At 47.7% G+C, this 26,172-nt stretch overlaps 1 protein-coding gene and 1 non-coding gene across 2 annotated transcripts in view; one reads left to right on the top strand and one right to left on the bottom strand.

The window, feature by feature from the left end:
- Positions 1 to 25,298, bottom strand: part of KNL1 (kinetochore scaffold 1) — a 629,191-nt gene extending 603,893 nt beyond the window's left edge. The window contains 2 exon segments of the mRNA XM_029598563.1: positions 4,105 to 4,159; positions 25,172 to 25,298. Of these exon segments, the coding sequence (XP_029454423.1) occupies positions 4,105 to 4,139 (35 nt within the window). The 5' untranslated portion in view covers positions 4,140 to 4,159; positions 25,172 to 25,298.
- Positions 25,299 to 25,779: 481 nt separating this feature from the next.
- On the top strand, positions 25,780 to 25,861 carry TRNAS-GCU. Its single transcript has one exon. It is a non-coding gene; the product is annotated as a tRNA-Ser (tRNA).
- The last annotated feature ends 311 nt before the right edge of the window (positions 25,862 to 26,172 follow it).

Raw genomic sequence — 26,172 nt, 5'->3', positions numbered from 1 at the left:
CAAACTGTGAAATACTTAGGGGTTTTGCTAGGCTCAGACTATAAGGACTTGTTTAACAAATTATCTACCGCTGATTAAAAAACTGGAGAGGGACCTGCAGGCTTGGGCCAAGCTGACACTCACTTGGCTAGGCAGAAATGAGGCCATTAAAATGACATTTCTTCCCTGGATAGCCTATCTTTTTCAAACGCTACCGTGCATAGTGCCGTCTCACTATCTGAAAGGCCTACAGGTTAAGTTTTCTCATTTATTTGGAAGAGGAGACCTCCGAGGGTGGCACGTGCGGTGCTCCACCAAAATAAAATGGCCGGTGGCCTGGGGGCTCCCAATCTTTTAAAATATTATGTAGCTTCTCAACTACGGGCAGAGTTAGACTTCCATAATCACAAGGAAGTCAAACAATGGGCTCAATTAGAGAGAGATATTGTTTTCCATATATCGTATGATGATTGGTTTTGGGGAAGTGGCCATCCTCAGACTGATTTAGGACACAGGTCCCCCTGTACGGCTACCACACTGACTATTTGGCAGCGTTGGCGGAAACAATTAGTGGGAGACCGTAAATACTTATATTCCACCAGGATCCGGAGATGCGAGGACTTTCCAGCAGGGCGTGAAGGGAAAGTATTTCACGAACGGGCCAAAAAGGGGATATTGACACTGGTCAATTTTGGTTTGATCATGGGGTGAAATCATTTGCAGAGGTGCAAATTGCATATCAGCTATGTACCTCAGATCAGTTTGCATATCTGCAATTGCACCATTATCTGCACTCTAAAGCAGTACAATCAGATATGATTAAAGGAAAGACACTTCTGGAAGGTTATTGTGATAAAGCTCACGTGGTGAAAGGGTGATATCCAAAATCTACGCTATACTCAATGGGGCCGTGACTCCAATCATGCGACATGTCAAGGCATGGGAAAAAGATTTGGAGACGCAGCTTTCGGAAGATGAATGGGATGTAGGTTTTTCTGCGATAAGTCGAAGCTCTACAGCTGCATTTATGGTCGAGAACAGTTACAAAATGTTAAGCTGAAAAAGATGGGGATTCGCAGGGACTCACTATGTTGGAGGAAATGTGGTCAGGAGGGCGACTTTTACCATATGTGGTGGACCTGCCCAGCAATAAAATATTTATGGGCACAAGCAGAAAAGTGGCTCCAAGATTTGTTGCAAGTACCCATACATTTCAATCCAAAGGAAGTTTTACTGCATGTTCTAGAAGCCAATGTGTCCACTGAACATAGACATCTACTTAGAGCTTTTGCTCATGCAGTCTGAGGCGAAATTGCTAAAAGATGGAAGGAATCAAGAGCGCCTTCTCTATCTGAGGCACTCCAGAGACTGAAGTGGATTTATTATATGGAGTATCTGACAGCTTTGAGAAGAGATATCTTAGCAAAATTTCACAAAACATGGCATGTTTACCAACAATGGACTACCTCCAATTTTGGCTGAGTAACATCTGACAAGGGGGAGGGGGGGAAGGGAGGGTTACTTTATGATGGTTCTAAGCATTGGGGTACCGTATTCAGAGTAATATTGCCCGGATCTATGTTTGTAATTTATACGCTTTATGCTGGTACATGTTTCATGTAGTAACTTGTTTTACGGTTACAAGCTGTACCCTACATGAATAAGGGTTTAAAGAATGATGTGTATTATGTTATGGATTTTCTTGCAATAAACAGATAATTACAAAAAAAAAGCAGCAGCACATTTACCTTCGGGAAACGCAACTGTTCCCTTGCCACCAGATCCAAGAAGCACAAACCTGCCAAAGCACATCCCCCTTTAAAGTTTGCTTCTGGAGCTCTCTATTCAAAATCAATCAACTCTTGAATTACATCAGTAGGGGAAAGAAACATGATGCTTTGCGTAGGGTAACTGAAAGAGGATCCTTCTTTTACGTACCGGTAGAGTCACCCTAGCCACACCAAGATTCTGATACACAAAATTCAGCAACTCATTCCTATGAAAGAAATGGAGCACAGTTCTATGTGGCTCCAAATCCGGGAGAATTTCCCCCTCTTCCAGAGGGGAGAAACCCAGACAGTCAGAGAGATATCCTCCTGAACATCCTCCGGAACCAGTGTTCTTTAGCACTTACACGTGGTGACAGACAACTGGGAACTCAGTGTATGCAACCCCAAATTCAGAGGTATTGCCATCTCTGCAGGGTGACCCTGCAGAAAGATCTGTAGTACCTGGATAAATTCCACCCAGGAAAAGAAGAATGGGTCCATACCAGGTCCCCATAGGACCCAATCTGATATCATCTGACCGTAACATCCCTTGAAGACATCTCTATCATAGGTTAACCGAAGAAGGGGACACCCTTGTTATGTTGCCCTCAGCGCCAAAGCCTCCTGTCCAAGGGGTGGACCAGCATCAGCAAAATCAGTCTGAAGTAACTTACCTCAAGCATCCAGGCAGCATTGATACAGATTCTCAGAATTCCCTGGCTGCATTGCTTGTATGTGGCAAGCAGCACAGATTGCTAAGCGCTTAGACTTGTCACAGACGCCATACTGCTTCAACTATGTGTGCTAAAATAAAACACTTAAGGATGCGCATGCTCAGTACATGCTCAAGCAGATGCTCAAGTGACACTCACGTGCGCGTCACTGTCACTACACCGCCACGTGGCAAAAGGGCACATAAGGAAGCATGCTAAAACGCCACCGCGGCCTACCAGGCGGCTCGAAAAACTTAAAGACAGAGCAGGGCCTAGCCCAAAGGCTGCTCGACTCACAGAGGCTGCACTGCTTCCACACCTCATTAAACTCCCCAGAGATGCAAGAGGGAGAAGGGAAAGATGCTGACCAACAACTTACGCCAAGGGCAGAAGACCCAGTAAGGAAGAATAGGGGAAAAGAAACCTCCCTGCTTTTTTTTTTTGTTACCTGAACTCAGCTCTCCCTGGCTGAGAGCACAAACAGATCTCCAGCTACGGGGGGGAAGAGGGCGAAAGCCTTCACCACCAAGCCTCCCTCTTCCTTCAACTGCTTCGCTTTTATTATTTAAAAAAAAAAAAAAAAAATTAAGAAGTTTAATAGCACTGCTTGAATTACTGAGGTGATACTGGTGGGTTCCTCCCTCAGTGGAGTGCCTTTAATCCAGCAACCTTTCAGGTGGGGGACTTTTTTTTTTTTTTTTTTTTTACTACAAGCAATCCCCATTAGGGAAATGCATGTCGACTGTCTGCTGAAGACTGAGAATACTGATAGACTGATGTCGGGGCAGGGCTATGTGTCCGTGATGTCAGTTTATACTCCCATCTCCATCTGATGGTAGAGTGCACAACCCACTTGTGGGGATTGGCCTGCCTGAATGCAGAGGAAATCTCTTTCAGGACAGCAAAGGAGAAAGGCCTGCTTCTGAATAATCGTTCCCTGTTCAGTGCAACAGGACCTTGAAGTTTCTGGATATCCAGATCAAAAAGAGTCAGATCTCAGTCTCTTAGAATACTTGTCAGAAACTTCACAAAACTACCTCTGAAGTAGAAGCCACCTAATGCATATTGTTTAGCAACTGCACAATATCTTAAATTTAGGAAATTTGTCATAGAACTCCCAAAAATTCTAGCTTCTCCTCCATTCTGCCTTCTCTCAAGTTAAATTCTTCCAGGTCATCCCTGTTGTAAAACTCCTTCTTACATAAAAAGACGAGTCCAGCTTTGGAGGCTTGAAACCTGATCAGACATCATTTTCTCTGAGGTCTGGGTCTTGTGTACCATAGAAGCTACTGTTCTTGATCCAAGGTTGGGATGGAAATATTAAGCCGTAGAATAAATTTCCTATTGCCTCAACGTACCCACTTAAATTGTAAGCTATTTGAAGAAGGGACATATCTGAAAAAATTTTGTAATTTGCCTTGAGCTAAACTTAGAAAGGTAGTTTAAAATATAAATGAACAGATATTGCATTTTGTCTATTTTTCTCTTTCATTTGAATAAATTTAAACACACATTCCATGGAATTTCTAAGATACTTCTACTTACTGTACTAGTAGGCAGGTATTTAAAGAACACTTTTTATCTGACATCATTAAGTAGCTATGTCATCCTCCCTCCAAATTCTCTCTGCTTTTTCAACTTACTTGTCTTCATTCTGTGGTGCACAATTGTCTTCCATGTCTGCTGGGTGACAACTTCCTGCAACAGATAAAAAGTTCAACTCCATAGGATGTTCTAGTTCTGCATTAGTCATCTTATGGCAAAAGTAGGTTTTTTCTTCTTTTAACTACAGCAATCATATCTATTGAAAGGTCTAAACCTTGATGCACTACATTAAATAGCAGATGATGTAGTTTTGATTTCAGGGTTAGGTTCCTGTCTTAGAACCTCCATTAACAGAAGAAAACATTATGTTGAAAACCCCGTTTGCTTTTATTAACCGGGCAGCCTGGCCACCCGTGATTCTATCCCACCCTCGCCCATCCAGGCCAGACACCCAACATTACATGCACACAAGGAAAATGTGAGATAACTGGGATGCAAAATGGCCGCAGCCATTTATTGGAGTACCCTATCAGGGAAGTCTAATTTAGGCACCGAGCCTTGCCACCACTGCCTAATCTCAACCACAAGGCAGGTGCCGATATCTTTGTTTCATTCCACCCAAGGGGAAACGGGAGGGGTAGTCTCGCTCCCCATGAGCCCTGACTGGCGGCACAGGTCGCATAGCAGTAGGCCCCGCCAGAGCACCTCACAAATGTGCCTGGCTGTCGATTCGTCAAGGCCCAAATCCTGGGCCTGACATTTGTCATCCTTGGCCAATCGCCAAGTGGTGGCCCCAAGGCTCCTCTTCCTTATCGGCACTTCCCTGCTTCATTTTACAGCCTCCAGCATTACAATGGTCTTTCCAGGACTCAGTCACTGGCGCCACAGGTATCCCATCATGGGTGGGCCAGGAAGTATCCTGTCCACACGGAATGGGTTCACCCCACACCAAATGGCTACGGCTCCTGCATTAAACCAGTGCATATTTATTTATTTATTTAATACATTTATATACAGTTTCACCAAATGCTAGAAATGACCGAAGCGGTTTACAATATTTTCAAAAAAATTTAAAATAAAGTTTATAGTAAATAAAATAAAAACGGATATGAAATAAAACTTACTAACTAAAATAATAAAAACCAAAATTACATTAAAACATGATCAAATCCAATAAACCAAAAATTTAAAAAAAATGGATATAACTTTACATTAAGTTATAAAAAGAAACAAATAAAAAATACTACAGTTTGCAAACTTATTTGATATTAGGTTGACAGCTAAACGACTAACCTTTCTAAGTAGTATCTAAGTAGTATCTAGGGTACTGAAGACTTCTTTGAAAAAATGAGTTAAGGCTTTTTTAAATTCTTTTTTATTATAAATTTGCCTTAAAGGGTCAGGCAAGGCGTTCCACAATATGGGTCCCGCAACTGAGAATGCTCTATGTCTGGTGACGTTTAAGGCGGCCTTTTTTTTACTGAGGGGACTTCTAGGAGATTTCTTCCTTTTGACCTAAGATCCTAGGAGGTTTATAAATTCTGAGTTCGGAACAGAGCCAGGTAGAATCGATATTGTTTAGTAGCAAGTGAATAAGATTAAGAATCTTGTATTTTATTCGATACTTTACCGGCAACCAATGTAATTTCTGTAAAACTGGGGAAATGTGTTGCCTCAGAGTAGCTGTAAGTAGTCTCGCTGCAGAATTCTGAATAATTTGAAGCGGTTTAATGGTAGATTCGGGTAAGCCTAAATATAGGCCATTACAGTAGTCTATACCAGAAAGAATCAAGGCTTGCAAGACAGATCTAAAATCATTAACTAATCATTAACTAACAAACTAACTAACAAACTAACTAACAACTCAAACTAACAACTCAAACTAACAACTCAAACTAACAACTCAAACTAACAACTCAAACTAACAACTCAAACTAACTCCTCAAACTAACTCCTCAAACTAACTCCTCAAACTAACTCCTCAAACTAACTCCTCAAACTAACTCCTCAAACTAACTCCTCAAACTAACTCCTCAAACTAACTCCTCAAACTAACTCCTCAAACTAACTCCTCAAACTAACTCCTCAAACTAACTAACAAACTAACTTCACCAAGTTCATAAACAATACTACCAAAGACTGCTTCTTCAAATTGCAAGTCTTAAAAAAATTAAAACCTCTTCTACACTTCCAAGACTTCCGCTTGGTACTACAATCGATCATCCTCCCTAAACTGGACTATTGCAACTCACTCCTCCTGGGCCTGCCAGCCAACACCATCAAACCACTTCAGATGGTCCAGAACGCGACAGCCAGAATTCTCACTAACACCAAAAAATGGGATCACATCACCCCTATCCTCCAAAATCTTCACTGGCTGCCTATAAAATTTAGGATACAATTTAAATCCCTCATGATGATTCACAAGGCTCTTCACAACATCTCCCCCCTCAACCTATCCTTCCAACTACAGCAACACGTCTCCAATAGACCGATCAGAAGTGCATACCAGAACATGCTTCACACCCAGCCAACAAAAACCTCATTGAGGAAACGAGCTCTGTCCACTGCAGGTCCCCATCTTTGGAACCTGCTCCCACCGGACCTCCGCCAAGAACCATGCCTTCCGACATTCAAAAAGAAGCTAAAGACTTGGCTATTCACTCAAGCTTTCCCTGAGAGCTGAAATCTGGTGAAGCGACAGACGATATACCTACCTCTGTACATATGTTCCTGATTTATGGTTCCTGATTTATGGTTCACAGTTACATTTAATTGAGTTTATGAAAGTTCTCTTTTAATAGTTTTCCTGTATACTTGTGTTAATGTATTCTGCCTTGAGGCGACTGTTTTAATGTATTTCCGCCCTGGAGGCGTCTGTTCAGTTCCTTGTAAACCGGTGCGATATGTATTCTTTACAGGAACATCGGTATATAAAAATTAAAAATAAATAAATAAATAAATAAATCATTAACTAACAAAATCATTAACTAACAAAATGGGTACTCAACACATTCCCACTATCACACACTTCTACACCCCATACAAAGCGATCCGAAACACCTACCAAACCCTACAACACAGATCACTTATACCCATCATGGCCTCCCCCCTTACACAACTGCTAGGCATAATGACCTTTTCTGTTCTACTTCTAAATGCTCAATCTATTCTTAAAAAAACCACTCTATTATATGATATCCTCATCGACGAATCCCCTGACATATGTGCCATTACAGAATCCTGGTTAAAGGATACCGACACCGCTGTAATTAACCAACTTCCCACAGACACATATAGCATTTTTTCCATTCCTAGACACAAAAAGAAAGGAGGTGGACTACTCCTTGCCGCCAAAAAGAGATTCAACTTCACACTGCAAGCTACCTTCCCCCCTCCCAAATTGGAGATCAGCATCTTTAAATCCAACTCCCTCCAACTCTGCTTAATTTATGCCCCACCAGGCATTCTAGAAAAGAACCCCTCCCCTCTCATAGAATATATCTCCAAACACATAAACATTGCCACTCCAGCCATCATCCTCGGAGACCTCAATCTCCATGTTGACCGTGACCCACCTTCCCCTTCATGCGAAATAATAATGACAGCTATGAACGCCCTCGGATTCAAACAGATCGTAACTAACCCAACTCACAAGGCTGGGCATACTCTCGACCTCATCTTTACCAATACTTTAGTCCAAGCTGACCACCCCTGCTCCACACCCATTCCCTGGTCTGACCACTACCGTATTGATACACGATGCACTATAAAAGATACCCCCCGGTTCTCACAACCCACAAAAACAATTAGATTTCGCAAACAGGCTAAAACCGAAGACGTCATAGAGGCCCTCTCTGAAGAACTCCCTAACCTAGACCTCACGGATGCTAACTCTGCTACCTCTTCATGGTTCCAAATCACTACTGACATAGCTGATAGACTCTGCCCTTCCCAAACTAAAGAAATCAACCTAGACAAAAATAATAAAAAACCATGGTATACAAATGATCTAAAAACCATGAAATTGGAACTCCGTAAAATAGAAAAAACCTGGCGAAGGAACCGTCTCCCAGCCACCCTATCTCTGTTTCGCACCCAATTACACAGCTACCGTAAGGCCACAGAGAAAGCAAAAAAAGATTTCTATGCCATAAGAATCCATCAATTCCAGTTCAACCCACAAGCCCTCTTCCAATATGTAACCAGCCTGATTACATTACCAGACAGATGCAACCCCGACAACGACGACGAAGCAAAATGTGAGAAACTAGCTTCATACTTCCTCTCCAAAGTGGAAACCATTATGGCACGCTTCACAGCTCACACTGACCCTACAAACCTATCAGCATCCAAAAATACCCCTATAGACTACACCACCCAGATCACGCAACTGTACCCTGCCACGCAAACCGCAAACACCTCTCTCTCAAACTTTGAAAAACACATCTGCACTAGAAATTGAAACTACACTCAAAAATCAAACCTGCCTTCCACCCTTCAGACAATCTACCCACCAAAATGCTTCTCACAAGCCCTGCCACTATAGCCAAATACATCGCATACATCCTAAATAAATCCATAACACTAGGCCAGGTCCCAAAGCAACTTAAGCAGGCCATTATTAAACCTACCCTCAAAAAACCGAATTTAGATCCCAATGAACCGGCCAACTACCGTCCTGTATCTAACCTCCCTTTCCTCTCTAAAATACTTGAAAAGATTTTCAACAGACAACTCACAGATTACATTGAAGAAAACAACATACTCTCCTCATCCCAATATGGTTTCCGTAAACACCATAGCACAGAAACGCTACTCATCACCCTCTCGGAAACTATACTTAAAGCTATGGACAAGGGACAATCCCACATACTTGCACTACTGGATCTCTCTGCAGCATTCGACACGGTCAACCATCTCACACTTATCAAACGACTCATGGAAATTGGCATCTCTGGCACCGCCCTACTTTGGTTCCAATCATACCTTAATGACAGGAGTTACAGTGTAAAAATTGGCTGTAACAAATCCAAACCTGTCAAACTATCACGAGGAGTACCACAAGGCTCATCCCTTTCTTCAACCCTTTTTAATATTTACCTCCTTCCCCTCTGCCAACTTCTTTCTAAACTGGGTATCCAGCATTTCATATATGCTGACGACGTGCAGATACTCATCCCTATATCTGACTCCATCACAAATGCAATGAAGATCTGGAACTCTGCTCTGTCTGAAATAAACAAAGTACTCACTAACAATTTCCTAGCACTCAACACCAACAAAACAGAGCTTCTCATTCTTTCTCCCCCTAACAACCCCTTGCACAATCTTCCCCCCAACCCCCTCTCTACCCGGCCACCCTCCTACACAACAAGTCCGCAACCTTGGCATAATGATAGACAACCAATTCAACCTCAAAAAATTCATCTCTGCCACTATAAAAAGCGGATTCTTTAAGCTCCACACCCTGAAGAGAATCAAACCTCTTCTCCACACCTCCGACTTCCGCACAGTGCTGCAAGCCATGATTCTGTCCAAACTCGACTACTGCAATTCCATCCTACTAGGCTTACCAAAAAGTACCCTACAACCGCTACAGTTACTACAAAACGCTGCTGCCCGCATCCTCACCAATACTCACCGTCATGAACATATTACTCCAGTTCTTCAGTCACTACACTGGCTCCCCGTAACCTCCAGGATAATATATAAATCACTCACACTCATACACAAAGCCATTCACAACCAAAACATGCAATGGTTCCCAGAATATTTCTCATTCCACATTCCGACTAGAACAACAAGAATGCAACACCAGGCCAAACTCCAAACACCCTCTCCTAAACTCATGAAGCATGTCACGTTTAGAGAGCGCTCATTCATTATAGCAGGAACCTCCCACTGGAATAAAATGCCTCCCCATTTACGCCAGGAACCCTGCCACAAAAAATTCAAACACAATCTCAAAACCTGGCTGTTCAAACTAGCTTACCCCGACTAACTAACGGACTCCCCTCCAAAGCTACGATATGACCACCCGACTGATTCACGCCCAATTATATCTTTTCTCCCTCCTCCCCACTTCTTGTGGGTCTCCCTCTCCTCCACCTTCTTACTCCTAATACCCCACCCCCCCTCGCCAATAACCTAACTGCTTTGATTAACTCTATTGTTTAAAAAAAAAAAAAATGTACATATGTATATAATCCATGTATTATTTCCTCCAGCCCCTGTTAACCGACTCCTTGTTAAAAATTTATATTATTGTAAAGCTTGTTGCTAGGTTATGTTACATTGTGAACCGAGGTGATGTTTTGCAAACGTGCCTTGGTATATAAAAAACCCTTAAATAAATAAATAAATAAATAAATAAATAAATAAAAATTGAAAAATAATAAGGGTCTTAATCTTTTTACCACATGTAACTTAAAGAATGAATTTTTCACAACCTTAGTAATGTGCTCTGCAATGCCTGAAAAAATAAGTCATGACAAATGCAATCTGTCCGAAGCATACAATTCTGCACAATGCACATCAACCCACACATGTCTCAGATATCTATCCAAGCGTTGAATGGTCTTGGCTATCTGTCAATCGAATTTGGCATCATCCAATGCCCAACATTTTCCGCCAGGGTATAATTTCAGACCAGCAGAATTTTGAGGACAGCCATGCTGAAACAATCAACTCAAGTCATTCCTGATTGCGTTCAGTAGCGCGAGGACAACACCACGTCCCAAATCATGGCCACCAAAGCGTATACCTAAAGAGACCAAGTGGAACTGAGGGGTCTCGCTCTCTGTAAGCCTCCCGAACATGTGTCCTGACCACTATCACCAGAATGGTCCCAGGCAAACTACCACACCGCAGGCCCCACCAGAGCCCCTCTCAAACTTGCCTAGCCATCAATCCATCAAGGACCAATCCCTGGGCTTAACATTCATCATTCATGGCCAAACGCCGAGTGGTGGATATGGGAGATCAGCAGCGGCAGCACCAGAGGTGGTTCCAACGCGAAATGAGAGCGTCAAAACACACTCTGAAGCCTGGCCTTCGCCAAAGTTTTCTTGAAGACTGAACACACCACCCCCTTTTGGGCATAAGGTCACGCACAGAGTCACGGCCGTGTTCGGACATTTTCATACCTTTAACAGCTATAACCACAGGGCAAGACCGATAGGTGTCTTTTTCTCAGATTCTCTCTGCCCAAGCAGAATTGAGGGTCTCGCTCCCCACAAGGCCCCCTACAGGCATCGTGACTGCCTTCACCAAAGTGGTCCTGGGCAGGCCGTCATGCAGCAGGCCCCTCACAATCATGTCCAGCCGTTGATCCATCAAGGCCCAATCCCAGGACCTGACATTAGCTCCCATGGCCCAAACGCTGATAGGTGGCCATTGTTCAATTGATGACCAGACTGCATGCCCCTCGATCACTCCAGGACTCTCTCAGTCCTAGGCATAGTATGCCATTTGAGACCCTGACATCTTCCCACAGCAAGTCTCATAATTGTGATGCGTTCCGCAACGGCTCTGTAGCTTGAACAAGGCTCCAAAGACTGCAAGCCCGAAGGCAACCTGAAACAGCATAGTCTCGAACTCTCCTGCTTATACCACAGGCAGAACGCTCCAAAGCAGAACAAGAGACCATGGGTCATTGGTCTCCGCGTGTTGTGCGGAGAGGCTGCGCCAAGGCGATAACTAGAGGTCATAGGTCAGTGGTCTCCACGGGTCACACCGTGGCAAGGGCTCCCTGGCCCGCAACACCCCCTTGACAGCGAAATACTGCTCTGCGCAGCACGTTTCCAGTTTCGAGAAGAATGCCAGAGTGGCTAGTTGCGAACATACCATGTTCCTGGATGGTCCCTGCTGATCAGTGTCTACCATACAGCTAATCAAGAGATCCTTTGGACCCTGCTGACCAGACCAGCTGTTTGCAATGAAGAACGCCCCCACCTTGCTGTAGCCATGAATGTAGTCGCTCCATATGGATTGAGCGGGTGATCTTCGCAGCACCTCGCGCGCCACTAGGTTCCGAAGGACAACAGCCACCCTGGGTACCTCTCCACCAATCAGCTTTGCTTGTGCTGCCAGCCACCCTAAGAGTCCATATGCAGCAAGAGAGAATCTGCCCTCTCACCGCACATTCCCAGAAAATGCCTCGCTCACGCTACAACGTTCATGCGCAAGCAGCACAATACAAACTCCCATCGCAATCCTACACCAGAAGGCACCTGGAAGTCTGCTCACTCGCTGACTGAACCACTACTGCATTGCAACACCACAGCCTCACCCACTGACAACCAAATGCCTTACCCCAGATGTGCATGGCAACTGCGATGGGAAGACAGCTCAGTAAATGTGATGTTTCTGGTTAGACAACCCACTGTCCAGTGGTCTGGCCAGCACGCTGCACACCAAGCTCCTTTGACATAACACCAAAACCGATGCCTCCTGACGCATCAGAATATGCTTAGATATCCTCACTGCTGACCGGTCTAGGGTAGGGACTTAACCATAAAGCTGTGTCTTCTCTAATTGGCCTGCTTATCCACAAGTGGTGGTGGTCACGAATCAGACCCTACATGGTGGACTAAAGCTTGATCTCTAGGAAGATAAAGTACTGTTGCTGGGCCTTGAGACTTATCCTCTGCCAAAAAGGACACCAACAGCTCCTAAAACGTGTCAAACATCTTGACCCATTCAGGTGTACCTCCTTTTCCTATAAAGAGAAATCATCCAGATAGCGAACCAGTGACCCCAGCCTAGATGCTTCTGCGCTTGCCCAATGCAGGAAGGCACTGAATGTTTCAAAACAGGTGCATGAAATCCAGCATCACATTGGCTGACATCTGCCACAACAGAAAGACGCCTCGAAATGGAAACCAAGCAGTGGAAAACTGCTCAAGACGGCTGCCAGCTGGGACAGCACCCGATGCTCCAACAGGGGCTCAGCGAAAGGTGGCTGGCAATCCAGCCCAGCTGAACCTCCCTCCAAAGTTTCTTCCTGACAATGCTGGCCAGAATGCATGCCGAAGGGGCACCGACCACCTTAAAGGATTGCAGCTGACCTGTGTGGGGTAGAAGAGAAACCCTCAGAAACCACACAGCAAGTTATTCGCCCTCACCCTATTAAGGTAATATGCCGACTAGGAACAATCGCCTGCTACTTCACCAGGATCGGGTGACTACCTGGCCACATCCTTTACATCTCCTTTTGCGAGCATTTATTTTCTGGGTGAGGTCCTGGGCATTGATTACAGAAGTGCCTATATATGTAATAAAAAAAGTATTCCTTATCTGCTAATTTTCGTTCCTGTAGTACTCCGGATCAGTCCAGACCGTGGGTTATGCCTCCCTTCCAGCAGAAGGAGACAGAGAAAAACTTGTAGGGCGCCCTCTGATAACCAGTTGCACCCCCTGCGTCCCTTCAGTATTAAGAATATCAAAGCAGAGAAAAACCAATGAATGGATCAAAACAGACTCCAAAACTGCGGAGTAACTATATACAGAACTAAGTACTTGCAGACAAAGGAACTCTAAGATTCGAGAATCCTTGCATTTTCTGAGTTGCAACCTTGAACTGGCTATCTATATATCAAGACAGGACATAAGAACCACTGGGTGGGCATCTGGACTGATCCGGAGTACTACAGGAACGAAAATTAGCAGGTAAGGAATAATTTTCTTTCCCCTGTACGTACCCGGATCAGTCCAGACCATGGGATGTACCAAAGCTTCCCTAAACAGGGTGGGCCCCAGATAGCCCCACTCAGATGACCTGGATGCCAAAAGAGCCCAAACATGTGCAACGATTTCCACGTTGCCACTCTGCATATCTCCTGAGGAGACACAGCTTGGCTCTGCGCCCAGGAAGTCGTTTGTGAACGAAGAGAATGCGCCTTTACTCCATCCAGAGGACGCTTATCAGCGCCAATGTACACAGCTGAAATTGCTTCTTTGACCCAACGAGCGATCATGGTTTTAGAGGCCTTGTTTCCTCTCTTAGGACCGCTCCAGAGAACAAATAGATGATCCGACAGACGAAAATCATTGGTGACCTCCCAAGTAGCACAGGAGAACACGCTTAACATCGAGCCTCCGGAGCTCTCTGGATCCTGCATCCGGAAAGGCTGGCGGTTCCACCGACTGATTCAGGTGGAAAGCTGACACCACTTGAGGAAGAAAAGATGGTACTATAGTCAGGGTCACTCCAGAATCTGTGAAACAGAGGTACGGCTCCCTGCAGGATAGGGCTTGAAGCTCTGAGATCCTGCGGGCCGAAGTGATAGCCACCAGAAAAACGGTCTTTAAAGTTAAATCCTTGAGGGTGGCTCAAAAGGAGGGTCGCACAGGACCCGAAGAACCAGGTTGAGACTCCACGAAGGACACAAAGTTCTAACTGGCGGTCGCAAGTGCTTCATTCCTCAAGTACCGCACAACGTCTGGATGTGAGGCCAGCGGAGCACCGTCTCAACGTCCTACGAAGGAGACAAGGGCCGCCACCTGAACCCGCAGAGAATTGTACGCCAGCCCCATACAGAGGCCCTTCTGCAGGAAAGATAGGATGTGTGCCACTGAAGCGCGACGAGGAGCAACTGCCGCCTCTACACACCATGCGTCAAAAATCTTCCACACACGAACATAAGCGAGAAAGGTGGACGTTTTCCTGGCTCAAAGAAGGGTAGAAATCACTCCCTCCGAATAGCCCCTTCTCCTCAGTCGCCGCCTCTCAAAAGCCAGGCCACAAGACAGAAGTGATCTACCTGGTCGAAAAATATTGGACCCTGCCGAAGAAGATGCCCCAGATGAACTGGACCTTCTACTGCGAGGTTGACCAGATTCACAAACCACGGCCGTCGAGGCCACTCCGGCACCACTAGGATCACCAATCCTCGGTGGACCTCTATCCTTCGCAGGACCTTTCCTATAAGAGGCCATGGAGAGAACATGTACAGCAGAACGTCCAGAGGCCAAGGAAGAACCAGGGCATCCACCCCTTCCCCTCCGTGCTTCCGTCTTCGGCTGAAGAAGCGCGGAGCTTTCGCATTCCGTTGAGTAGCCATCAAGTCGAGATGGGGAGCCCCCCCACCTGCGCACTAGTAGCATCATTGCTTCCTCGGATAGTTCCCACTCGCCGGGATCTATGCGCTGCCGACAAGAAATCCGCCTGTACATTGTCCACTCCAGTGATGTGAAACACCACCAGGCGGGATAGGTGCTGTTCCGCCCAGCTCATGAGCTTGTCCGTCTCTCAAGACACATGTCGACTCTTCGTTCCTCCTTGACATTGATGTACGCCACTGTGGTGGCATTGTCAGACAGGATCCTCACCGCTTTGTGGTAAACCATTGGGAAAAAACGTTTCAACGCCAGATGAACTGCCCTGGTTTCCAGGCGCTTGATCGGCCATTTTGCCTGTTCCGTAGTCCACTGTCCCTGAGCTGACTGGAACTGTTACACAGCCCCCCAGCCGGAGAGACTGGCATCCATGGTCACGACCAACTATTGCGGCATCTCCAAGTCGACACCTTGGAGCAAATGATGGAGACTGAGCCACCAGTCCAGGCTGTTCTTGGCGAAGTCCTGCAGCGGCAAGGGAGCTTGGGAACTCCTGCAACACCGGTTTCATCTGGAAAGTAACGCTCTCTGCAGGGGGCGCATATGCGCAAATGCCCAGGGCACTAAGTCTATAGTGGACACCATGGAACCCAGGACTGCAGGTAATCCCATGCCGTGGGAAGTACTAGGCAATGGAGGAGTTGCACCGGGGAAATGAGATTGATTGCCCAGTCCTGCTGCAGGAAGACCTTGCCCAGGTGGGTATCGAAACGGGCACCCAAGAAATCCAACGTCTGTGAAGGCACAAGGCAGCTCTTGGCGAAATTCACCACCCAGCCCAGAGAGCTAAGGAGGGTCAACACTCTGTTGACTGACCAGCAGCAGAGATCCTGGGACTTCGCCTGACTGAGCCAGTCGTCTAGGTAGGAATGGGCCAAGATTCCTGCCCTCCGGAGCGCCGCTGCTACCACTACCATCACCAAGGTGAAGGTCCGGGGAGTGGTCACCAGACCAAATGGCAGAACTTGAAACTGGAAATGCTGGCCCAGGATCTTGAACCGGAGAAATCGCTGATGGAACCAGTGGTTGGGGATGGAGAGATAAGCCTCAGATCCAACGAGGCCAGGAATTCCCCCATCACGAACGGCCCGCTATGACAGATCGCAGTGTTTCCACTCGGAAGTGGAGAACCTTGAGAGCCTTGTTGACAGTCTTAAGGTCCAGGATTGAACGGAAAGCATGGTCTTTTTGGGAACCACGAAGTAAACGGAATAATGGCCTAACCCATGTTTCTCTGGTGGGACTGGCAGGATGGCCCTGAGGTCGAGGAGCCTGTCGAGGGTCTGACCACAATTTGTTGCTTCTGCAATGGTCCACAAGGCGAGAAGAGGAACCTGTCCCTTAGAGGCCGAGCAAATTCTAAGACGTAACCGTGTTTTAGAATATCCAGTACCCATTGATCTGAAGTGATCTTGACCCACTCCTTGTAAAATAGGGAGAGGCGTCCCCCCCACTCTGGGAACCGGGGAGCGGGTCGGCGATCCTTCATTGGGCAGATTTAGGAGCGGGGCTCTGATATGAACCATCCCGGGAGAGTCGGCGTCCCCGAAAGGACTGGGACCAAGCTTGGGACCATGACAACGGAGGCTTCTGGGACACTGGTCTTGATTGACGAAAACACCTTTGTCCACGAAAACAATTCCTTGAAGTGTTGAAAGACCGGAAGGTCTTTGGCCAATCCTCAGGGAGGTTATGTACCTTGTTCTCCCCCAGGGATTTGATGATCTGGTCCAAATCCTCGCCGAACAGAAACTTGCCTTTAAATGGGAGAGAACCCAATCAAGACTTGGATGAAGAGTCCGCTGACCAATTCCGAAGCCAGAGGAGGCGCCTAGCCAAGACCACTGACACCATCGAACGTGCCAGAACTCGCAAGAGATCGTACAACGTGTCTGCCCCATAGGCTATCACCACCTCCAGGCGTTCTGCTTATTGAGCTTCCTCTGGTGGGAGCTCTTGAGCACCGAGCAGCTGTTGGATCCATCTCAAACCTGCCCTCTGTATGAGGGAACTACATACCGCTGCCCAGACTCCCAAGGCGGACACTTCAAAGACACGTTTGAGGTACACTTCCAACTTGCAATCTTGGAGGTCTTTTAAGGCGGCTCCACCCGTGACTGGTATGGTAATCCTCTTTGTGACCGTCACCGAAGCATCCACCTTAGGCATCTTAAGGAGTTCCAGAACGTCCTCTGGGAGAGGATCGAGCTTATCCATGGCTCTAACTCGTAGACTAGACTCTGGAGAGTCTCATTCCTTGGATAATAACTGGAGAAGCCTTGGATGAAGGGGAAACGTCTTCGCCAGCGGATGCAACCCCGCCAATACAGAATCTCCTTTGCTAGCTCCTGAACTTGCCCCCGAAGAATCCTGAGGCACATCACTATCCAATTCTGAAAGGACATGGGGAATAAGGTGCTCCAGCTCCTCTTTCTGAAACAGACAAAACTCTAGGATCATCCCCTTCCAGCTGTGCGCCTGAAACTGAATCATCTTGATCCTGATCTGGGTCTGCCAGAGATTGATCATGTGAGCCAGAATGGGGGGACTACCCGAACCCGGGCATTCCCCTGAGGGGCCCCTAAAACACCCTGGGAGTCATCCACCCGACTCACCCTAGGGGGAGAGGGAGCCAAAGTCTAGCCATCCTGCCGAGTCATGCGTGCCAGATATGCATTGGGCATGAGGAGCACAAAATCCGTAGAGAAAGCAGGTGGGGGAGGGGGCCCCGAGGGGGGTGCAGGAGAGGGTCTCGGGACTGCCCCCCCCCGGGGGGGGTCCTCCGAGTTAACATGGGTGGTGCAGGGAAAGAATCCACGTGTAGGCCGACATTTGGCTGCGTTTCAGTGTCCCCCAAAATCAAGATGGCTGCCGTTCCCGCACTCGGCACGAACGGGGCCGACCCCCTGACGGCAGCCGCGCTTGCGATCGCAAGGTCTGCCGATCCGCCACTCTCAAGGAGCCCTCCCCACCAGGGAGGCACCAAGAGCAAATCCCTTCACGGAGAGCCGCGTCCCAGGCTCCCTGCAGGTGGAGCATCACGCCGAGCGCAGCATGGGGATGAAAACGCGGCTAACCGAAGCCACGAGAGTACACCCCCCGAAGCCTGGCAGGAGCAGGTAAACCGGACTAACCTCCACTCCGAATGAGTAGTGCAACCGCCTGTAAAGACAAACGCAGGTACTGGCTGAGGAAAGCCGCGTCTCAGCCAGCACTGCCCTGAGGCAAGAACTTCTCCAGGCAGCCGGTTGCAGCGCAAGGGGAGAGGCTGGACCACCAGCTTACACGCCCGCGAGCCAGGTCACTGCTAACAATCATCTACCTGATAGTAAAAGCAGGTGAAAATGCAAGAGATCTCTTTCCCTCAGGTTGTCTTTTTCTTTTTTTTTTTTTTAACACAATAAACAAGAGAAAAAACTAAGGAGGAAAAACTTTCCTTTTTTTTTTTTAAACACTTGATCTATTCAACGGAATAAATTAATGTCGGAGGAAATCTAAATTTCTGCTAAAGCGGGAACCACAGGTTCTGCCTTCCTTCATCTGCTGGAGACAGAAGAATACTGAAGCGAAGCAGGGGGAGCAACTGGTTATCAGAGGGCGCCCTACAAGGTTTTCTCTGTCTCCATCTGCTGGAAGGGAGGCATAACCCACAGTCTGGACTGATCTGGGTACGTACAGGGAACGGCAGTGTATCTCCAAAAAAGCCACTAGGGACTTGCATGCACTTGGTTTGCCCACCTTGCGCCTGCTTGCTGTGAAAGGGCCGCACGCTCACCTTGGAGTCAAACGCCCATGCCGTCATTCCTGTGAGCCAGAGGCTGTCATCCTATCTTCCCCCAAGACACCATGGATCCACTGGCCATTTTTTCGCCTCATAAGCGCCCAAGATAGTGTCCAAGCATGTGAACAGAGGCTGCACTGCGGTGGGCTCTGCCCACCTGGCCACCGAAGCCATTCAAGCAAATGCATACACCCAACTAATGATCCCCTCTGCTGACCGCAGGCAGGAGAAGGCCATGAGCTAACCCCTGGATCTGAAGCCTTGCCGACCCGGGCATCTAATGCACACTATGAAAGGACGGACTCAGGTTCAGCCCGTTCCATGTGGATCCTGCCATACTGCCCACAGATAGAGAAGGAGCGAGCAGACGTCACAGTATACATACTCCTGCAGTGACCCCAGCCTGCTGGAGAATCCTGGTCTCCAAACAGCGCTAGCACAAATCAGCAGGCATGCCTATCTGAGATGCCAACAGAGGACAAGCCGTGCATAGAGAAAGACGCTTAGGCTTCTTAGGCATCAGAACCATGATAGCCGACAACAGACTGAGCGGCAGCCAGAGATGTGCAACGAAGTGGGTTTTTTTTTTGGTAGGAACCCAACTATGCACCAAAAATTATGCGACCAACACTTTAGCGCAGACAGCTGGCAATTACCTAAGCCAAACTGAAGTGCACAGTTAGCTTAAGCACACAATACCACCTGTGCACATAGGAAAGTTCACAGCCATTACGCATCGCCTAACGTGGTCGCACTAACTACAATGTCCAGTACATTGTATGAAGAGAAAGGACCTCTCAGCTCCTCTACATAGTCTCCGCAATGGGTTGGCTGGCAGGCTCCCCCCCCCCCCTTCCGGAGCCCGGCAGGGAGTCCGCTACCACCCAGCCACTGCTAGTGCCCTACACTTACACTGCCAGGCATATCTCCCTCTGCGTCCTCTTGCGCAGCAGACCACGATTGGCACACACCGGGCAGAGGGACAGGGATCCTGAGCCCAGCTGGAGTTCCCCGCAGGGGTGGCATCACACACAGGAGGAAACCCAAGCAGTGAGCAACTTCCCCTCCCCCCCAAGCAACCAACCCATCACTTCGCACACACCCGCACTGGTCGTGAACCACCCACACACATGCTGCCAAACAGGCCGGACAGCATGCAGCCTCACGCAGTCCAGCCTGCTCCACCAAACACCATCCCAACGAAACCCTGTCCAGAAGGCAGGGGGGTTTTTTTGTTGTTTTTTTTTGTGTCCACAGCAAAACAACATGGGGACCAATGGTCAATGCCACCCACAAGACGGCAAGCTCTGCCATTCTGCCACATGGTACGCAAGAGACCAGGCACACAACAACCAGCAGGGGAAGAAGGGGGGTCTGAGCCGCAAATGAACAAGCAGCCCAGCATGCGAGCAACGAGGAGGAATCGTGCCGGACCAGTGACGAAGAAGCAAAAGAGGAGCTGGCAGGTTTCAAGTTTCCTGCCGGTCCCTCTCCCTTGCTGACTTCATCACATCACTCCCCTGGCCAATCATGTGGCTGGGCATCAGGGCATGTTCTGATGACGTCACCGGACACGACACGCTGGTCCAGCCGGGGGGGAGCAATATCACTGCCCCGACGAAGAGGAGTTCTCGCTCGTAGTGCCAGCTGGATGCTGCTAGCACCAATACAGCTAGCCGGCACGGAAGGGGGGAGAGGGCTCCCCCTCCCTCCGTGCATGTCCAGTAAGCCCGGCGCGGTGGTGATAGAGGCGCCTGTACAGATGCAATGGGCACCCGGTTATCACAGCACCCACACATCAGTGCTGGGCCGCCGTCCATAAGTATTCTTTGCAAGCACTTTCCGATCATGCTCAGATAACTGTTAACGAAGTATCCAAACTGCAAACACTACTCTGGTGGGAATTCTGTACACAAATTTAAAATGCTGCATACTTTATGTTGGTCAAAACACCACAATATACATCAGTCTTTGATTAATGTAAAATGTAATGCAGAACAATTATTCAAAGATGCAGGTTCTAAATATTTTGAGCAGAATACCTCTAGAAGTAAACTAATTGTCCCTTCCACCCTTTCTCCCTACTCCCCTGGCCAGACCACTTTCATTGTGACCTCTCAGGCCCTAATTGCTCTGCTCCCGCTATCTCTCCCCTCCCCCTCCAGATTGAATTCCTTCCACTATTTTCACCCCCAGAGTTGGACCACTTTCTCAAACAGACCCTCACCCAGGCTCCCTCTGTCCTCTCTCACATACACACACCCCCCACCCACATCGCACAGGCTCCCTCTCTCCCCCACACCCTCACAATCTCTTACTCACATACACATTCCCTAATACAGGCTCCCTATCTGTCACACACATACACACATAACAGGCTCATAAACTCTTATTCTGCTGCAGGTAGGATGGGCTCAGCCTACAATACTGTATTCAATGGGGGCTCGGCCTACAAAACTGTATTCGATGGGGGGGGAAAGGCTGTTGTGCACGGAGCAAGAGAGGGACCTTGGGGTGATAGTGTCTAATGATCTGAAGTCGGCAAAACATTGCGACAAGGCGATAGCTAAAGCCAGAAGAATGCTGGGCTGCATAGAGAGAGGAATATCGAGTAAGAAAAGGGAAGTGATTATTCCCTTGTACAGGTCCTTGGTGAGGCCTCACCTGGAGTACTGTGTTCAGTTCTGGAGACCGTATCTTCAAAAAGACAAAGATAAGATGGAGGCGGTACAGAGAAGGGCGACCAGGAAGGTGGAGGATCTTCATCGGATGACGTACGAGGAGAGATTGAAGAATCTAAATATGTACACCCTGGAGGAAAGGAGGAGCAGAGGTGATATGATACAGACTTTCAGATACTTGAAAGGTGTTAATGATCCAAAGACAACGACAAACCTTTTCCATAGGAAAAAAAATCAGCAGAACCAGGGGTCACGATTTGAAGTTCCAGGGAGGAAGATTCAGAACCAATCAGGCCTATCCAGTACCGAGCGGTAGGAAGAGCTGCGTTAGTGCCTACGGCACCCGCGGTTACCGCCCGCACAGTGCAGCTCACCTACCGCTCGATCCTGAAGCCTAATTATATGTAAATGTAAGCCGCGTCCGAAAAGCCTTAGGCCCGCGCAACCCAGGATACTGGATAGAGCGCCTATACAGGATCCTGGGTGCGCGGGCCTAAGGCTTCACGCCACGCTGGTATCTGTCATTTCAAATGTCATTTGAAATGTCATTTGAAATGACAGATACCAGGAAGCAACGGCGGCGACAGCGCAGAAGCAACGGCGAAACGACTTTTCAGTGTCCCCCCTCCTCTCGGAGCAGGGCGGAAAAGCCGCCTTGCTCCGGGAGGAGGGGGGACACTAGCAACGGTGAAGCTTTCCCCCAGCCCGGACGCCGGCAAAAAACTTACTTTTTTGCAGCCAGCCATCAGCAGGAACACGATCTGGCCTGCCTTAGCTCCTCCCGACAAGATGGCCACCTGCACGGGGAAAGCGTGCAATTGGCCGCTGAAGACGCTGAAGACGTGATCACGTCTTCAGCGGCCAATTGCACGCTTTCCCCGTGCAGGTGGCCATCTTGTCGGGAGGAGCTAAGGCAGGCCAGATCGTGTTCCTGCTCATGGCTGGCTGCAAAAAAGTAAGTGTTTTTGCCGGCGTCCGGGCTGGGGGAAAGCTTCCCCGCTGTCATCTCTCTCCCCCCCTCCCGGAGCAAGGCTGCTTTTCGCGCCCTGCTCCGGGAAGGGGGGAGAAGAGATGACAGTGGCGAAGCAACTTACTTTTAGCTTTTAAGTTTTTTTCACTTGTTTTTTGGATTCGCCGCTGTCATCTCTCCCCCCCCCCCCCCTCCCGGAGCAAGGCAGCTTTTCGCGCCCTGCTCCGGGAGGGGGGAGAAGAGACAAGCGGCGAAACAACTTACTTGCACGGGGGAAAGCGGTCTCCGTGGCAGCCCCAGTCCTCTCCCCTCCTCCCGAAGCCAAAAAAAAAAAAAAGCTTTTTTTTTTTGGCTTCGGGAGGAGGGGAGAGGACTGGGGCTGCCACGGAGACCGGCACCCATGATCGCGGCCGGGGCAGGTGAGCGGGGGCTGGGGGAAAGCTTGCCACCTACCCTTACCCATGCCTCTACCGCCTGGGTCAGGGTAGGCGGTAAGTTTGCAGGTTAAACGCGCGACAAAACGGCAGGGAAAGGTAGCGTTAGTCGGGGCGCGGGTTACGGGATGCTAGGGGAATAGCTAATTGGCTCGTTTGCTTGCAATATCGAGCTAATTCGCTCGTTTGCATGCAATATACATGCCGCGGGCGGAAGGGGTTACCCGGGGAATTTAGGACGCGGTAGGAGTAGGTTAAAGGGGATTCGGGATCGCAGGAAGGGCTAACGCGGCTGGAACGTGAGTTAAAAGCGGCTTAGGAGCAGGGTAAACGCGGCCACACTTTACAGGATAGGCCTGAATGTCAGGAAGTATTTCTTCACGGAGAGGGTGGTGGATGCCTGGAATGCCCTTCCGGAGGATGTGGTGAAGACCAGAACTGTGAAGGACTTCAAAGGGGCGTGGGATAAACACTGTGGATCCATAAAGTCAAGAGGCCGCCAATGAAGAGTGGGTGACTCGCCAGAATGATAGCTACTGCCTGGAGACAATACCCTTATTAAATAAACATACACATGCTTACTGTGACTCCAACATCGCTCTAAGCTTCAAAAAAAGAGGAAATGTGGAAAAAAGGATTCACACTCACAAAGAGGGGAGTAGCTGGCTTGTTACGGCGGTTACTACCCCAAATCAAATAAGCCTGATACTTCACTTTCAATGCATATACAGCATAGTTCTCTGCTTCAACGGCAGGGGAGAAGAAAAGGTTCGCACTCACAAAGCGGGGAGTAGCTGGCTTGTTACGGCGGTTACTACCCCAAACCAAATGTGCCTGATACTTCACTTTCGATGCATATCCAGCATGGCTCTCTGCTTCAACAGCATGGGAGAAGACTGATACTTCACGCATATCCAGCATAGCTCTCTGCTTCAACGGCAGGGGAGAAGAAAAACAACCAATAAGGGCTGTATAATATAGTCTGGGTATAACAAATAAGCATGGGTGTAGCTTGCTTATTGCGGCGGCTACTACCCCTAACTAATCAAGCTAGATATTTCACTTGGATGCAGCTCCATCACTGCTATCTACATTAAAGGTGGGGGAGGAAGGGAAACAGAACCAAGAGCTAAGAGAAACAGATAAGTATGAGAGATAAAATGTGTGAAGCTTGCTGGGCAGACTAGATGGGCCATTTGGTCTTCTTCTGCCGTCATTTCTATGTTTCTAATATATCCCAAGCAGCTCTCCCTAAGTCCTAATCTTTGGCTGTGAGCGGGATGGGCTCTGTCTGCTGCCCACCAAGCCTCTCTACAAATTCTGCACAAAATATTAAAATTCTGCACTGTGCAGAATTTCCCCAGAATAGATATTTTGGGCTAATCCAGTGGGTCAGAGGCACTCTGCTCATGCAAAGATGAATTACCAAGTCATAAGAACATAAGAAATTGCCATGCTGGGTCAGACCAAGGGTCCATCAAGCCCAGCACCCTGTTTCCAACAGTGGCCATTCCAGGCTACAAGTACCTAGGCACTCCTCTCTCTTCTCACCATCCTTCCCTCTTCCACTCTTTTTCCCTCACCCTGACAGCCCTCTCATTCTCCCCCGTCCTACTCCCCTCCCCCTGGGGCCCCTGAAAAGAGCCAAAGATGCTTCAAACTCTCCAGGGCCCCCAACTGAAGCTAAAGATGCTTCTGCTATATCCCCCCCCCAGCATCTGAGCCACAACTGGGGCCAAAGTTGTTTCTGAGGTAATTCTACTACGTCCATTCCACCACAGGTTCCTGCACCCATGGCAAAAATTCTGCCGTCTGAAGAATAAGGCATTCTGCCACAACTTTTATTTCATTAAACTATACATAAGGTTTTCAGGAATAGATGACAAGTCTTCCTTAAGCAATATTGTTACTTATACCCAACCTTGAACTATACGTAGCTTAACTAAACAACACAGGCGTGCCACTTTTGAAGCTGTGTACCAATGACTTTTCCAGTCCGGACTCACAATCTTGTCATGCAGTTTCTTCAATGCACTCTGCTGTCGGCAAGCAGAACATAGGTTTCGTTATTGCTTCCGGGAACCACCCGCCACGCATAATATAACAGCACATTTCTCGGTTCTGCTGTGGTTCAGACAGCCGGTTCTACGCTTCCGGCGCTACTCTCCTTGAACTTACCGGAGTGACCTGCCGCCTGTCCGACACTCTCCCTTCCTTAATCCAGACGCTTACACTACATTCCAGGCCGAGCTCAGTGACGAGCGCCTTTTACCTCAAGTTTCAAAATTTAACCGCCTTCGCTGCGCGCATGCGCACTTAAACCAGCTTTACGCGTCAGCAAAACAACTTTAAACGTGCGAAAAAATGTAAAAAAAAACAAACAAAAACCCAGGCTGCAATCGTAGTTCACTTTTACTATCATTACAATACAATTGCGACGCTTGATTTATTTCAATATAATTTCGCAAAAGTGCGAGATAATCACGATAGCTTGTTTACTATAGGATATATCCATAAAAAGAAATGGCAGCGTCTGCGCTTTATGCTGTAGTCTGGCTGGATAATTCGTGCTAAAACAGTTTTAGCAGTTGCCTTTATTAAACGGGTAGGTTTTGCTGTATCTAACAGGATTTAACGGAATTAAGCCTGAGCTTTTATCACTCAAAAAATATGCTTCACTGATTTGCGATATGGGAATATATTATAAATAATATCTTTATTCAATTTTCGTAGGCACGTTTAGTGGCTTTCCCTCATGTAGCACTAAGAAAGAAAATAGAAAACATGACGAGGTGGCCGAGTGGTTAAGGCGATGGACTGCTAATCCATTGTGCTCTGCACGCGTGGGTTCGAATCCCATCCTCGTCGAAATGTTTTATTTTCACCAAATAAGGATCTATATTTTATTTTCGTCCTAAATTTTTCCCTATTATCCATACTTTTTTTTAGAAACTCAAATATAAATAGCAACTCTAACTATGACAAATAAAAATAGGACCATTTCAGGACCTTTAACTGCTTTATCTTCTTAAGCACTTGAATTCTTAATTAAAACATAATTACTGTACCACCATATGTTTAACTCAATCATGTTATTTCTTTAAATCTTCATTAGACTTATACCGGTGATTCTTGTGGGGTCTGTAAAGGACAAATGTTCGTTGCTGCCCTCCATCAGA

This window comes from Rhinatrema bivittatum, chromosome 4, assembly GCF_901001135.1.
Source record: "Rhinatrema bivittatum chromosome 4, aRhiBiv1.1, whole genome shotgun sequence".
Lineage (NCBI taxonomy): Eukaryota > Metazoa > Chordata > Amphibia > Gymnophiona > Rhinatrematidae > Rhinatrema > Rhinatrema bivittatum.
The sequence above is the reverse complement of the archived record's forward strand: the minus strand, read 5'-3'. Positions and strand labels throughout refer to the sequence as shown.